The sequence below is a fragment of the Vespula pensylvanica genome, chromosome 1 (assembly GCF_014466175.1).
Source record: "Vespula pensylvanica isolate Volc-1 chromosome 1, ASM1446617v1, whole genome shotgun sequence".
Classification (NCBI taxonomy): domain Eukaryota; kingdom Metazoa; phylum Arthropoda; class Insecta; order Hymenoptera; family Vespidae; genus Vespula; species Vespula pensylvanica.
The window spans coordinates 9,690,517-9,708,063 of NC_057685.1; the positions used below are offsets into that span (position 1 = coordinate 9,690,517).

Sequence of the window (17,547 nt, forward strand, 5' to 3'; positions counted from 1 at the left end):
TTCGGCGGTCAACTTTCAAGTCCGATCATAGTTCAGCAAGGACTTCGTCTTCGATGAAAAATGAATTATCATTCGTGGCGAATGAAACTGCTTTCGATAACCTACTTTATAGTTTCGCAAAGCGTACGATCGTCCTTTTACGTCGAAACGTTATATCACGAGATAGCAAAGGCTGCGCTTGATTAACGTCGCTCGTTTAAAAATCGATGAACCATGTGATTAGTTTCGCTATTTCCAAATTACTGCCACTAGCATGAATGGAAATTCGAGAAAAGCTGGTGGCACGAATCTCTCAAACAGAGAAAGAGAGGAAGAGAGAGGGCTTCGTTAGCAAAATGAAAACGTAGTAATCGTAATCGTAGGATTACTCGAACTGCTGCGAACTATCGGTACGTTTGCTATTAACCATTTTCTGCAGTAGCATTCAAACCAGTTTTATCGTATTTGTTTGGCAACGTAGCGTTACTTTATTCATTCCCTATTTTGTCTTTCTATCAGTATGTACATTCATTCTTTATTCTTCTTTCCTATCAGTGCAGTCTTAGTACAAACTTTAAACACTGTAAATCTTCAAACACTGTAAATCTACAATATATTATAAAAAAGGCATTGCTATAGCGAAGGCAAGCACAGTACAGTTGTAACAATTAAATTTTCTACTTCCTCTAAATAAAATCTTTGCTTTTTACGAATCAACAATTATACTTAATTGTCTCTTTTAAGTGATACTCCAAATCTAATACTTGATTTCGAAGAATTGAGACGAACCGTGCATCATAGGATATGATTTCTGTTTGAACTGCTTCAAAAATATGAAAACATTTTTCGATTTTGTAGAAAACACTTCAAAAAATCAAGAAAAAAAGTGGTAGTAATAATAATAGAGGTAGAGAAAGTACAACGTGAGAGACTCTAAAGTATTGTTTTACAATTTTTCATCTTTGCTAGAGTAGATAAAATAAAGATATAACATTCTTTTACGGGGGGAGACAATCTTACCCCCGTAAAATCAAGTTGTTCATCAAGTTATATGTCTCCAAACCGTGGGTACAGCTCTTTAACTACACAAGCGTAACTTTCCTGTCGCTATATTGTTAATTTATTAGTCTTCTTTATCATTCTTATTCTCTAGCGTCTTCCTCCTCTCTTCGATATTCCCAGTAATTTATTATGTCTTGAGTTTACAGCGGATCGATTTAACTGTTTGCCAGAGTAACGTTCGAAAATAAAATGTAAGAACGGATGCAAGGAAATATACTAGTCCGCCGTAACGGCGATGCAACTTTTTATAAACTTGTTTACTGAAATGTACGTACAAGAGGGGCTTGAATGTTTCATGTGATCTCTCAGTATATCGAAATTGGGAATTTCATCCTTCAATAAATTCGAAGAAAGTTGCGACACGATATTTCCTCTTTCTCTTTCTCTCTCTCTCTCTCTCTCTCTCTTTCTGTCCCCTACTGCTCTCTTTATCGTGCATAGTTTTACCAGTAAAAAAAAAAGAAACAACCATCGAACGTTCTTTGCGTAACGTGATCTTGCTTTCTTTACTTTCTCCCTCGTAAAAAAATAACTCTTAGACTTAGGCGCATAGAAACGCTACTCCTGGCACTTGCTCTTCCTCTACCTCCGTTGTCCTTCGTTCCCTTCTCCTGTCCCAAGCGTTGCATCTCCGACACACTCTCTTCCTCTTTTCCTTTTCTCTTTCTCTTCCTCTCTTTCGCAGCATCACTGGTGCTCTAGAGCGTAGTGCACAGTCTGTTGGTGATTAGTGCGCTCATTACGCCCGACGCTAATGATGCTTGCATCGCCAGACAAAAGCGGCGACAAGCAAGCACGCGAGAGTGTTGCACGAACTCTCCCGTGCTTATCGACAGTCAGACGAAGAGAGAGGGGGGTGGAAGGGAGAGAGAGAACAAGGGAAAGAGAGAGAGAGAGAGAGAGAGAGAGAGAAAGAACAAGGGAAAAAGAGAGAGAGAGAGAGAGAGAGAGAGAGAGAGAAGCAGCCTCTAGTCAGCCTCACGAAGGGAAACCACTCGCGCCTCATTCTACACACAAACATCCATTTTCAACTTGCATATACCCCATCTTCACACCCCTTTCCGGTCGATTCTCAATAAGGGTGCTTTCTTGTCCGAGTAACATTCGAGAAAGACATCGAAAGTCGTTACGCGCGTTATCGATTTAACCTAAGGCTGTAGGTTAACTTTTTCTTCAGCGAACTTTTCCCAATGCTCGTCTCCTTCGTCTCTCTTAAAGTTCGGATTCCTTTGAAAAGCTCACTGAACACGAATAATGGGCTCTTTTTCAACGAGACAAGGAGATAATATCTTCGCGTAGGTGCAAACACGTCGTCTCTGTAGGCCTTTACTTCACACCGTTAAAAGGAGTGATGTAACAAATAGGGAAGGAAAATCCGTACGACGATGCGACAGAAGTCGCGAAAATCCTCCTTTTTATGGCGACACGCAGCCGGCATGCGGTATTGTCTTCGGCAAATGACGACGACGACGACGACGACGACGACGACGAGGCGAAGGGAACGGTAAGCATAAGCGACTAAGACGAAAGGTATACGTTAGACAGACAGGGCTGGTAGTATACATGTTGGGGTGACGCGATTTCTTTCTCAAGAGATGAAAGAGAAAAGTGGGCAAAAGAGAAAGAGAGGCATCACCGGCTCCATGCCGAAACACGAGGAAATTAATAAATTGCTCAAACTTAAGTCGGCCTCCTAAGTGCTGGAATAAAGGACCCTCATAAATTTCATTTCACGTGCCCGAGTACCCTTGCTCAAGAAACGGTTCCCTTCATCCTCGAAGAAGAAACGCTTTCGTTGGCTTGTTCCTTCATTCCCTTGACTTTCACCCTCTCGTCTCCTAGTCCCGGCTTTTGCAAATTTTCCTTTTTCTTTCTCGTTTTTCTTTCCAAGAAACCGAAAGATCCGTCTTAAGTTTTGCCAGTTGAAAAAAAGTTTTAGAAAGAGCACGTAACATAATTTAGAACGTTACCACCTGCTACAGGCAATGATGAATGCTAAGTAGGAGAAGATATATAAAAGGTGTACCTATTTGTGTCGAATAGAAATGTGACAAGTTATGAATAATTTAAAAATCGTAATAATTATATTACTTACGTGGCCTTCGTGTGATTGTTTTATATCCTCTCGAATTTTTCATAGTGCGAACATGTCCGATATACCGTATCTCGTTAGCTCACCCTTCTCTTTTCTCGCCTCTCTTCCGTCATCCACATTCGTTTATTGTCATTTCGATAAATGACCTTGCGCACATAAAACGGCTTCTATATAATTCTCGAATAGCTTATATGAGACTGTAATTAACACAACGAATTATGATTTCGTACGATAAAATAATTCTAGTCATTGAGAGAGAACGGCGACAAATAATTAACTGTTTGTTCGATTTTTCATTAGTAATCGTCGAACGCTCCCTGCTCGATGTATCGTACATTCGTTAATGACTCATTAATCGTTTTCATCGTTACTATATTCGATCGGAAAACAAAGGTATCGCTCGACGAGCATCGAGCATCGTGTTCTAGTCTTATCGGCGGGGAGACTCGATTGCATTTGTATCGGGATGAAAAGTGAAGCACGAATTCGATGCAAGCGTGGTCGCTATCGAGATCAACGATGGTACCGGTTTCGCTCGGTCGTCCGGACGATGGTGGCGCTGGCGGATATAGAATAGATGGGAGGAGGAAGAGTAGAGGAGATGTCGGTGGAGAAGCGGAGAGAGGGTGGCGATGAAGGGGTGCCAGAATGAATAGCAACGTGAAACAAAAGCACCGGGTTACAAATGGCGTGTATTCGCGACGGCATTGTTTTAAATGGCTGTCAGGCGCCCGGAATTTATCCCGTTTTGCTACGTGACAAGCGCCATTAAATTTATTTATTCACCCACGCAAGCATGGCTTTACGAAAGAGAGGAATACTCTGCGAGAGAGAGAGAGAGAGAGAGAGAGAGAGAGAGAGAGAGACAGAGAGAAAGGAAGAGAGAAAGAGAGAAAGAGAGAGTTAGTATCACTCGACCTTGAATGCAACGAATCAAGAAGGGGCCCGTTGAGTCGATGGATAAAATAAAAGTATGAGGTTAATCAATAAAAAAATATTGGATTTCCTAAGATACGGTGTCGAGAAAATGGAGTTCGAGAACGGAGAGGAGACCGTTACGAATAAACTTTTACGAAAACGAGTTTAATTGCAGTCGCCCTTTTGTACCGGCTCGTTCCACGATATAGGAAAATATTTTGGAGTGTTCTAATTAACGCATCGATTTGTACGAGAAATACCGCTAAGCCAAAGGATCAATACGAACTTTTGCCTTCGCTTCTCTCTCTCTCTCTCTCTCTCTCTCTCTCTCTCTCTCTCTCTCTCTCTCTCTCTCTCTCTCTCGACGAAATTCATGCTGATTTTTCATCGCTTCTTTCGCCTTAAATTGGTCTCCCCGAGAGGATTTCAGAACGGGCCGATTTCCATGAACGATTCTGTGATAGAAATTAGTTTACTCAAAAGGAAAGGATATATTATAAGCGAAAGATGTGAAAGCGATGTTGAAAGAGAAGAATTTAGAGGGTTTGACCAAGTCGTAAGTCATATTAATTCTTAATTTCTTAATTTCAAGTCGGCCGTTAACTATCACGTCAAAGAGGTCTCAACGGCGTAACTACTTCCACGTTCTCCTTGCGTCTTTCCTATCCCTTAGCCAGCCATTTCCTTCCTCCATTGCATCGACCATCGAAGGAAGGAAGTTGGAAGTTGAAAGCGAGCGCAATTAAGCTCTCAGTCTTTGGGGATCCATTCATTTTTCAAGTAACGTTCTCGGACACCCTCATCTAAGTTTTAAATCGCGTGCAACCCTCGGTCTCGATATGCCGCGAAAAAACTCGATGGTCGCTCGAGGAAACGAAGGGTTGGTTCGTCAATTTATCGAACCTACGACTAACTACCGATGTTACGTATGATATATAAAGTGTCATTTGTTTTTTCACAGAAAAATTTTGTCCAAGCGGCGATAACGAACCCGAATCTCGAATAAAAGAGGCGGACCACATTTAAGATCACGTAGAAAATACTCACTCCGTGAGTATCCAAGGAACCACGCTATTCTTCTAATGCAATAAGATCGGGAAACGATAGACTCTACTCGAGATACAAAAGCTTGGACTACGAAGTTACGTCCGTCTGGCGGTAGCAGATACGAAGATAAGATTTCTTTCTTACGACGGAACTTGACGGATCAAATAAATGTAACACACTTACCGGCAGTACCATCTAGTTTTATTCGACTAACCGGAGAGTTTCACGAGTTTACCAGAGAGGAATCTTACGCCCTCTCTTTCTTTTTCTCTCTCGCTTTTTGTTTTTTTCTGTTTCCCATCCTTCGATGTATCTCTCAACCCTCTACCAGTCGAAAGAAGATGAGTATCGAGAGGTAGAAAGAGATCTCGACCGGGAGAATCCGGGATACGATATAAGATTACGAACGGGATCTCGATGGTGAAATCTTCCATATGTATATATCTGTGTGTATATGTGTATGTGAGCGTTACATATAAGCTGTGGGATGTTTCTTCATCTGTGTTTACATCCTTCTTCCGATATATACGCGTTCGTTGTATGTGCCATGTGCTTCATTCGTAGGAATTGAAGCCTGAAATGGCTTCATGCGGGTATGTGTGTGTGTGCGTGAAACGTGCCCTGATCGTATCTTCAGATATGGGTCAGACACGGGAAGGCCAACTCGACCCACTACACAAGCCGGAAATTCTGCATTCAATACCAGACGAGACTTTTGGTACAAAACGAAAGAGTGAAGAGAGTCGGGAAAGGGAGGGACAAAGAAATGAGAAGAGAGAGAGAGAGAGAGAGAGAGAGAGAGACAGAGAGACTGCGGTGATTTAAGCCGGAGATAGCAACCACGTTCCGATATCTCAAATCCATTTTTGGCTCAAGCTACAATCGATAGAGAAACATACTTTTCTTCCTCTTTTTCCTCTCTTCTTTCTCATCTCATAATTCTCTCTCCTTTCTTTGCCTTCTTTCGTTCGACCCTTTTGCGAAATTGCTTCGAGTGTCACCTGAGAGTTAAAAGTAACCACGAAGCAAATCGTAGAAATCAAGTTTCCCGATAAATTATTTCACTGGTGTATTTCAAGCGAATAGCTACGTTTGCCTTGTCATGCAACGATAGCAGTTTCGAGTTTCGTCGTACTATTTCCATCGTGGGAATCTGGACTTCTGTCAATGATAAACGATATCGAGGCCGTCGAATGCTTATCCTTCATCAGCTATGCGTTCGCTGTCTAAGAAACTATAACGATGATTATAGAAAGCGATTTCAAAGCACGACCGTAATTCTCGATGGTGATCGCTGATATTCGTGGTAAAGAGAGTTTAATCGATTAATTTCTTCTTCACGTGCCGTTTTATTTTCTTTTCAAACTTCTAAAAGAACGAATCGAGGCCAGAAAAGTTTCGCTTCTATCAGCGCTATTTAGGAAACATGCCATTAGTTTTATTAGCGAGCATTGATCGTTATTAATTGGCCAAAAGTCATTCGTACCAACTGTTCACGAATCGAAGCCAAGGTCATAAAACGCATAAACACGGTTAATGGTATGCCTTGAAAGTGACATTGCAATGAATCACATGAGTGTTGTTATCGATCGAACGACAGTCCTTCCCGAAAAGTTCACACAATAACGCGTAATCGTTTCTATAGTGTCATGAGTCGATAGAGTCTAATTAGCAAAGATGCTCGTCTCAGGTGGCCTCTTCCAACAACTCCTCATCGCTTACCAAGAAATGGAGTACCGTCTCGAGCACTCGAGATTCTCCGTAGGATTTCAAAAGGAAGTTTATGATGCTCAGGTTAATGTTTGGTCCAACCCTGTGTTATAAGATGCAAATCGGTGAAAAGGTGGAGAAACTTCAAGGTCGAACTATCACCTATCGATTCCATGTTCCAGCTCCGTTGAATTGCCATACTTAATAGTTGAAATTAATATCCCGAGTTTGTAGCACTTACTTTGGTTCAAAATCGCTTTTTGAACTTCGATGTATTTCGCCTGAAATATCCTGTCGTAATCTTCGGAATAATAATACGAAGGATTCTCCATGTCGGCCACAGAGTCAAGTGCTTTCGTTCGTAGAAATCGCTCGAAGCATGAATCGGAGCGAGTCGACTCGTGCATATCAATCGTTAAACTTTACCTCGAACGATAACGAAGAACAGCGATATATTCTTCGCACGCAGACCAATGCTCGAGAGGTACAATTATAAACACCCAAGAGTAGCAATTTATAAACAGGAACGAATGAAAAGTTTTTTGTATTTCACCGATGAATAGGTCAACTCGATTTAGAATGATGACGCGATGAATCTATAAATACCATCTAATCTTTATGAAATAAGAATAAATCCATTTTCTTAACCTCCGAGCTAACGGAACAAAAAATTCAGACGGTAAGAATAAGAGTTTGAAATTTTTGATGTGCTATACACGATGGTAACATAAACATTTTATTCGTTATTGAAAATGATCGATCAACTCTCGGATGTATTTCTTTCTCTCATTATCGATTTTCTTCTAATACGTGTATAAAAATTGGAGAAAAAATTTTTAATTGTCTATTTGTTTAAAGTTATATCCTCGATAAATAATTATAATTTTAATAATCATTATTGAATCGATAACGGAAGAACAATCGATTATACAAGAAAAGAAGATACGAAACCTTTTTCCGCACTCGTATTATTATTTCTCGCTGCGTATCTGCGATAGAGAATGGAAAGAAAAAATAAAATCGCAAATGGCGTCACGATGAAACCGATCATTCAAGAATATAATAAACGACGCAAAGTTCGATGAATAGTAACGACGTCGGTCCGGTTATGTCCGTCGAATTCGATGCGTTTTGTTCGACGTTTGGAAATCGGCCGGGTGGCAGCGCAGGAAGCCCTCGAATAACCGAAAATAGAGAAACGTTCGCGAGTGTTTGCACGGTGGTCGCTCATATATTCAGCTCGTTTCCAGGCCTCCTGACGAAAATATAAACACAGTTCGATCGAACCGAGTTTCGTGACAATCGTTATCCGTAATGCTAGGTCAAAGCAGCAAAAGAAAAAGCTAGATATATAGATAATTCAAACGCGTACAGAATACGACGTAACTATGACATCTACTAAAAACTTTGATGAGCAAACGTAACGCGTCGTTTTACGAATGATATCGTAGCGTGATACCGATGTAACGCGTTTTGACATCCTGGGGGATGCATCCACGTATAGTGTAAATTTACTGAAAATCGAGCTAATCTATCCATTCGATCGCCGATCACGATAAAAATGACGTATCTATCTGCGTACACATATGTATACAAGAGAACTGTATAATCGCGTTTGACGGACAAGGTCTATCTGGCTACTCACCGGACCGAACTGCTCGAAATAATTTTTGACGTCCTCCAGCGTCGTCGGTGCCGATAGCCCACCGACGAATATCTTCTTTGTCCTCGTCACCATCTGTAACGCGAGAAACATGTTGGATTACATTTAAAAGCCTTTCGAGATATATTCCTTAATATGTGTATATACACATATTTACGAATGATAAAAGAACGACAATAATAAAGGCGTCGTAATATAACCGGAATATTTGACGAACGAGAGGGGAAGTAGAGTAGAGAAAATAGCTTGAAAAATGGTCCATTCGTGGTAAAGAAATTGATAAGGATCGGATAAGTCCGCATATATATTGTCGACCAGTTGCTAGCGACCAGATCGATCACTGGATTCAAGGGAATATATGACCGTGTACGCACTTGGTCTCAGAAAAACATGGACGATCCGCTGTTTGCCACGATCAGTGAAATACATTGAATCAGAAGCACGCATTTGCACTATAAATAATCTTTTTGAAGACCAGAAACTGGCGAAGGTAGTCTTCAAGAGGCTCGATACAAATATCTTAACTGCTTATGCAGAAACTTGCTACTGAAATCATATATTACGTTATTGACGAATTGGAATCGCCGAGTTCGGTAGCCTAGTTTTTTGGTCTCTCGTTTCGACCTGGTCACCGGCGACTGGTCGATAGTGCGCACGCAGCCTAAATATCATCTACGTCATTGCACGTTACCAGTTACGTTCGTTACTAACAATAAACACTTGAAAAATTTAAGCTCTGTGATAAATTTTAATACGGATTACTGCTTTCAAATTATAGAACGTAGCACCAGCAGCAGTAACATCACAAAAATATCGTTTGGCAAAGATTGCTAAACGATACGTAAAATGGGAAATATAGGGCATGAAAGGTCATGATCAAAGGAAGGGTGGAGTGAGAAAAGGAAAAACGTGTGGGTGGTCCTCGCAATGACAAAGTTCTTCTTTTCTTTTTTTCATCCCCATTTTCTATTCTTTTCTAGCATGAATAGTAGGAGCTTTCTACTCGTTTACGTACGTATCTATGTATCTATGTACATATAGATATATTATATAACATAAAACAGAAAGAAAAAGAGAAAAAGTGCGTTGCAAGGAATAAACGAAGACAACTTTCACGTCGAAAGGTTTCCAAAGATTAGGAACTATATTGTGAAATTGTATTAAAACGGATTGACTGGGCATATACCTTCTTTTTCATAGAAAAGTAAACTGGCAATGTCACGATACTCTTTGATTATATGCGGTTATCTATTTCGAGGTTTCTTGTTAAGATACCGCTCACTGCATTATATCATCGAGTCCGTTATTGAACGGAAGACTACAATGCGTGGGTGTGGGCGAGAAAAAGCAGGAATGTAAAGAAAAGATAGAGACGGAAAGAAAGAAAGATAGAAAGAAAGAAAGATTGAGATACGTTGGAGAGAGTACGGGAGAATACGTTAAGTGAATTGAATGTACGTACAGTCCGGTCGAGTGGCTGCATTATGAAATAATGGAATGAAAGCGACTCCTTGATCCTCCGGAACGAGATGAATCAATTGCAAGAAAGTGAATTAATACAAAAATCTTGGAAGGGGACGGAGATGAGGAAAAGATGGAAATGCAAAGCGCTCTCTCGGGCTCTCGCTCACGAAGCTTACAAAGGGAAAGAGAGAGAGATATAGAGAAAAATGGCGAGTTGGTACACTTAATTCTTAGAATCTTGATAATGCGATCGTATCGCAATAGAGTTCGAAATACGACGAAAGAAAGAAAGCAAAGAAAGATAAAGAGAAGAGCGGAACGTTTTACAGTTTCGAGACTCGTGCGGTTAATGACGAGAGAGCGAAGGGAAGAGGAAGAAAGAGAAATAAAGGTAAGGAAAGAGGCTGATCTCCAAAGAAGGAGAATTAGATTTTAAGTAGAAGGAGGAAAGGTAAGAAAGGAAGAGAGGAAATAAAAGTGGGAGGGAGAGGAAGAAGTAGAGTAAAGCTAAATATGGGGAAAGAAGGTAGAAGAGGTAAACTTGGGCAATTTCAGTGATGGCTGGGCTTAGACCTCTCTATATCCGGTGAGTAACGCAAAGTCTCGGACGCACGTCCTTCCACCTCTGCATTCCTGAATCCAAGTTACTTCCACCTTTCTGAGCCCACTCTATCTCTTCGCTCTCGCTATCTCTATCTCTTTTTCCTCCATCCCTTCGGATGGTTGTTCCTGATGCCGCTCGTTCTCGCTTGCTCATTTCACAGGAGGAATAGAAAGGAGGGAGAACTACTGAGTACTCGTGAGCTCATCCGAGAGGGATCGGCTAATCAGCAAAATGTATAAAGTCTCGGGGATGAAAATAAAATGGTCGGATCTCGAAAATTAAATAAACGACTTGGCCCGATTTCGTCGACGAAAAGCTCGCTTTCTATTTCTCTTTCTCCTTATAAAAGGAAGATCTTATGGAGAGAGAGAGAGGGGGGGGGGAGGAAGGGAGAGGGAGAGGAAAAAGAGAAAGAGAGAGATAAAAAGAGAAAGGAGAGAAAGAAACATAGAGAAAAGAGGAAAGCACTTATTCGAATGAAGCTAACCACAGTCCGCTCCAGTCTTCACCCTCCTTCTCCTCCACAGCGGCCTCGAAAGTGGCGGGAGAAGAAATTCAAGTTCGTTGGTATCCCTGACACAGACGAACAAGTTTCGGCCTAAGAAATGGGGCCCAGTGCTCGCTCGGAATAACGTTGAAATTTTATTACGCTCCATCGCTCGGAAAACCGCCGTGGACTCGACTGCTAGGCAGCGCTTCTTAATGAGCGCATTGTCGTGCAAACGAGACTTACTTCGAAAGGGACTGCTTCGAAGACTAAAAAAAGAAAGATGAACAGAAAGGAGAGAAATAAAGAAAAGAAACGAAAAGAAGATATAACGAGAAAGGAAGACGTTCGCTTCTCCTCCGCGAAAACTCTTTTTTGATTGCTCGCGAAAAACTGTGAGATTTCTCTCGCGCGTTGGGTCTCTGATTCGTCGCTGATTTCTTTGAAGATGAAATAAGAGATAGAAAAAAGTAAAAGAGAAGAAGAAAGTGTAAGTGGCGATCTCAATGAACGCTCGGAATGTTTTACGAAGGTAACAAAAGAATTCGAATTTCAAGCAGCGAGAGAATATTTCTCGACGTTCCTCGCAAAACGGCCACTGCCGAAGAATAAGGTGAAAAATATAAGTCGTGGACGACGCGTCGCGAATGCAAGAGTGGGGAGAGGAGAGTTGAAATAGTCGTTAGCGAAGATAAGAGCGGATACCGTCGGAATGGTAATGGAAACTTGGAAAGTTCCACTTATTATGCCGTAGCATTATGTAAATACCGGAAGGCTATTACGATTTTACAACTTACTGGGAGTGGCTTTACAGTTTCATCGCTCGGCCCATCTCTTTTCCTTCTTTCTCTTTTACCGTAACGTAATAGAATGTATATGCACTATAGCAGTGATGACGAATCCTTTTTGGCGATTGAATCGAATAAAACATTTTGTATTTACAAGTCGTAGACCAAATACTTCAACTGAACAATTTAAAAAACAAAAATAAATCCTGTATTTAATATATAATCAATCTATGACAACAAGAGAAGATATAAAATCAAAATTGAATAATGTAATTATTTTATAATTATTTTATTTATTGATTCTGTAATTATTTCTTTTAATTATTTTATTTGAAACAGCGAATGCGAAATTTGCTTTTGAAATAATATTTTTTCTATATTGGGGTTATGAGATTGTAAGCCATTGATTTTAAACATGCTGGACTCATTTCCTTTCTGAGTACATTTCTTTTCAACGATTTTTTGATTCATTAAAGAAAATAATCGTTTCCAAAAACATGTCGATGCAAACGTAATTAATATAGCATTTGATATTTTTTATTTTAAGATTTTATTAAAAATGAAATATAGATAAATAACAATATTCTACTAATTTAGTAAATAATTTTAAAGTTTTTTTGAGTTTTGCAAAGATTTAGAGTATCTATTTTTTTTAATAATCTATAAAACTTTATGAATATTCATAGGTCACTTAAACTTCCCATACGAGTCACAGAGTGATCCACGGGTCACGGGTTCGTCGTTGCTGCACTATACTATACCTGCTCACTTCACCGTACTCTCTTTTAACAAAAATGAAATAGGGCTATTAGAAAGAATATAAGTGAGACCACATTTTTTAAAGTAATCTCTCTCTCTCTCTTTTTCTTTTTCCCTCCAGTCGTTCTTAAATGAAGGGAAAGGATTTGCAAGAAAAATATCGATTTCAAATAAAAAAGATCGAGGATCTACGCTTGAATTTTGACTTTAAAAAATCTTTCTTATTTAAAAAACAAACTTTTACATTTATAATAATAAGATTATAATTAATCTATACTTTTGGTATTAATTACAGAATTATAATGCTGTCAAAACAGAAAAAAACTAAATAAATAATGGAATAAACGTTCGCACAAGGGATTGTGTCTGCTCCCATTGAATTTGCTCTCTTCAGCACAGAAATAGTTACACCGAATGCAAGGAGAAAGTTTTACTTATTCGTAATTTGTGAATATTTAATCGAGTGTTATATTTCGCACTGATGAAATATTTCAAACCGAACTTAATATGTAAATATACATGTAATAGTTAAAAATAAATATAAATAAATAAATAAATAAATATGTATACATTTAAGTATACTTGGCGATTTCTTATCGTTAGGAAAAGGGCTTTCATAAGATCTCTTACTTTCTTCACTGTTCTCTTAATAAAGAAATATTATATCAAAAGAAGCACAGATATATTTACTTGCTTAAAAATAGTAACCCTGTTCACTTTGTAAGAAAATTTGTCCGTTGGTTTCAATAGTAAAATAAATTTGTTAGATGATATAAATTACTTAATATTTCTTTTGAAATAATTTCGCTTATTTTTGTATATCGCAAAAAGGAAAGGGAAGGGAAAAAATATATAAATCCGAAGAGGAGGAAGAATAAGATGATCCGATCGGAAAATTACAAACATTACACAAATAAATAATTAGTGATTAATGACGCAAGAGACGGTAACGAATCGTTTAGAGAACATTGGAGATAAGATCACAAATACCGAAGAAAAGAATGGAGATGAAAAAGTAGAGCAAAAGAGCAAAAGACACGAAAAGCAGCAAATCATCGAAGGGTTATATGCTTCAATGTAGATATACATGTAGATATACGAGTATATCCTAGCAGCTACTTTTCTGTCTATCATCGCCTACTTTTTTCCATGTATATCGGCATATCCTTCGAATAAGGACCCAATCCAGGGTACATTCTTATCCCTTTGACCTCCATACACGACAATGCAAAATTATCCAGTCCCTCGACGTTTTATCCGCCTAATGCCTCTATCTCTTTTTCAACCTCACTTTCTCTCTCTCTCTCTCTCTCTCTCTCTCTCTCTCTCCCTCTCCCTCTCTTTTTCCATCCCTCGTTCGTTCGAGCTCCATTAGAATATCAAAGATCGCTCCTTCTAAAATGATTTTGAGCGGACACGTATTAATCTTTCAAGCTTTATAAGGCACCCTTCTTTCGACGCTAGTGCCGTTAAAAGCGGCACTCGAGCGTGTTTCGAGTCTGGAAAGCTTGCGAAGAAATTACCGGAATTACTTTTAACCCGACGATAGCGTTTCGATCCACCTTCAGTCGTCAATCATTTGCAAACAGATCGCTCCTTTCGGACAGTCAGTTTTATTTTTTCGATCCTTTCGTGATAGGCGGAATTGATATGTTACTATTCCATTGTAACTTTGTACATATTTCAACAATAATAAGAAGGAACGAAACTGCAATATGTAAAAATAATTAATAATAATTAATGGGATAAGATAAGGCAAAATGCCAAAAATTAAAATAAAATGAGATATTTTCTTTTTTGAATTTATTGATTCAAGTCTGTGAGCATACTTACTTCGACTTACGGACAAGGTCACCCAGAGAATACGAAAAACCCTTGACAAAAGAATATCAAACGCAGCCTAAATTCTTTCAGATAGTCCGGTAATCCAGCACAGATAAAAGAATATCTCCGTCGCTAAGCTTTTCGTTCGAAATTCGACAATAAGTCTAGAAATACAATATAGATTGAAGTATCGACGCACATGAAGGTATATAGAATCACGATTATGCGAAAAAGTGAAAAAATAAAAATGTAAACGAATTCGATAAACAAAGTAAGATCCTTTAATATTAACACAAAGATTGAGGAAAAAAAGAACCTCGAAGCTATCGGTATTCTATCAAGTTTTACAGAATCGAGGAGAAATCGTAACAATTTTTCTTCGCAGATACATTTTACAAATTTAAGTCAATGGCTATAAATAATGAAGGAAGTGTCCAAATGCAAGGTTAAGAGTAGAAGAGAGAGAGAGAGAGAGGGAGAGAGAGAGAGAGAGAGAGAGAGAGAGAGAGAGAGAAAGGTGGAGGTTATCAGTAACCGGAGCGCTAAGGCGCTCAACGTTACTGAGTGGCTCAGCATCGCTATCGCACTGTCCAGTCCTGATCCTGGCTCGTTCTCCTCACAGATTCAACGTTCATGCCCGATATCGCATACGTACATACGTATCCGAAATGCCTATGACTACACATACACATACACAAGATACGTACACGTATTTTAACAAATTATTCGTACTATATGGGTCGTTCTCACTAAGGACTTTCGCAAATTCTCCTTTCCTCAGTAGTCTCTCAGTCTTTCTCTTTCTCTCTCTCTCTCTCTCTCTCTCTATACATGGACACACATACACACACACACAATGTAAAGTTACATCAAAGCTTCTTTTATGGAGCTTTTCGTGCGATCATAAGCCCGTGAAAGCTTAATGATTTAGTCGAAATGATCTTGCAGCATCTAGAGATCCCAATCCAACGGTACAGTAAAATAATGAACGTCGAGTGATGTAAAATCGTTTCTAAAGAATCTTTTTCATTCGATTTTTTTATACACACACATAAATACATATGTGCGAAGAAGTGTTCACATACGCGTTAAAATCTATAAATGTCCGGGAGAAAAGTAGGCTGTTAATAGTGTTCGGGAAGAAAAGTAAGCTGTTAATAGCACTCGCAAGAATAGCGGCAAGAAAAGAACCGATCTTGTTCCCATACTGGTATGTATATAATGTGTTCGGCTGTGCTCGACTCGACCAACCATTGTCGAATATAATTTCACGTTCCTGAATTTCAGCCGTTTTGTCCAAGAATGTACTTCTGTTCGTAATGACACTAAAGGACACGCGCGTGGGGGTATAATGGAACGCTCGTAACGTAATAATGAATTGCTGCAAATGCCGTACCGATGCGATATGAGAGAGCCACGAAATGTTTACACGATTTTCACATTTTCACTACAACTAAAGAGAATCGTAAAAATTTAGTTTCAAAAATTTCATTGCACAGGAAAAATATAACAATAATTAATAACCATTGCATTGGGGAATCTTGTTAATTCCGATCAGAAGAAACGAATAGTTAGCAAAAATGATTCGGTATTGAAATCTCCTTTAAAATGTGATCCGTTTTGTGAATCGCCATTACGATTCTCGATGGCGTCATATGTTCTTTCGAGATAGGTTTTTGATTCGAATAAACTTTTCACAATGGACCGCCCACTCTCCTTTACCGTCACATCTTCCATTCGTTCCTTTTCTTCTGTTTTTTCTATCTTTCTCTCCTATATCTCGCCTGTTAAATTTCGGTCAAGGATTGACGAGGGTAAGAAAGGTAGGTTTATGGCGAAGCCGAACAACTTTTCAAACTGTTTGAAGAAAATCTGAGTTTTTCAATCGATGCCTTCCTATTTCTATCTATCACGGAAACGTGACGGTACCACTGATGCAAACAAAATTCAATCAGGCTCGTTCAGCGATGTGAAAAGGTTGACCTCCTTGGCGAGGAGCTGAACTTTCATATCGCGATAGCGAACGCTAAGACATCGAGAGCCTCTCCGAACACGAAATTAGATTTAATAATCCAAGAATTCAAAAGTCATATCTTCATATAGACCTAAATCCGATCCATTTTGGTTTTTAGTAGCCTCGATCGATCACTCGTCGTCCGCTGTTCCGTCTTAAATTGTTTGAATTGCGACTTTACTGGATTATGAGGAAATCTATCATCGCTCTTCGATCCAGTACTAATCCTCCTTCCCACTCTATCTCTTCCTCGATTGTCACTGATAGTCGAATCTCACCCAATTATGTCCATGTCTCTACAAACGCATTCCCGAGTTTTTCCGATATAGCCCTCCGATTTCTTCCGCCTATAAAGTTTCGCATTTTCTTCGTACGCATTTGGAAGGATCGGTCGTCGAAGTCCAAATTCGTTGCCATATAGAAAAAGAAGGACTTATATATCGAATTTTAGCTTGGAAGAAAATTCCCTTAATCCTTGTCTCGCGTAGAACTCGCAAAAATGAGTTAGGTCCGCGGTAGAAGGTTCCGAGATATATCTCGATCCTCTACTTTGAAGATCCGATACTTTCCTTATGTACTTCCATTCTCGTACGAAATCGCGTCATCGTTCGCCCTTAAATGTATCTTTTTCTCTTTTCTCAAACTTCCTCATAACGAGCCGACGACAACAAACGAGCTGAAAAAGAAGTCCGCTCACCTACGTGACAGTAATAACAAGATGAGAAAATTCTACGAGTTCGAGTCGACGTACCGTAATAATATATTTTACAGCGTATGTACAATAAACTTTTTTCCTTCGCAACCACAACGAGATGGGCTCGCTTTGTTGGATCGTAAAGGAAAAGATCTTACCTCTAGTCAGGTCCTATTCTTACGAGATTCGAACGAGCCAACGACACGATACCTTTCTACGACTTCCGGCTTGTATGCGCGCGATCTCTCTTCCTACATTTATTGATCCTGTGGCATCAAACATTTACAAGAGTCGCTCTTTGAACGAGAAGATGAAAGCATCGACGTCTGACAGTGTACGTGTGGCTTAAGCACGATGCTCTATTTTTACTCTCTGCCTTTGATGCACATTATCACAACCGGTTTTTATTCAGACACGACTAAAATACTCCGTTGCGCTT

At 39.4% G+C, this 17,547-nt stretch overlaps 1 protein-coding gene across 8 annotated transcripts in view; it reads right to left on the reverse strand.

Moving 5' to 3' along the window:
- LOC122632890 (RNA-binding protein Musashi homolog Rbp6) overlaps positions 1 to 17,547 on the reverse strand; it is a 583,922-nt gene that overhangs the window by 148,511 nt on the left and 417,864 nt on the right. For all 8 annotated transcript variants that reach the window (XR_006327969.1, XM_043820192.1, XM_043820201.1 and 5 more), the window contains one exon: positions 8,457 to 8,549. Coding sequence is in view for 7 of the 8 variants with exons in the window: in XM_043820192.1 (XP_043676127.1) it covers positions 8,457 to 8,549 (93 nt within the window). In the remaining variant the exon portion in view is untranslated. The remainder of the gene's footprint in view (positions 1 to 8,456; positions 8,550 to 17,547) is intronic.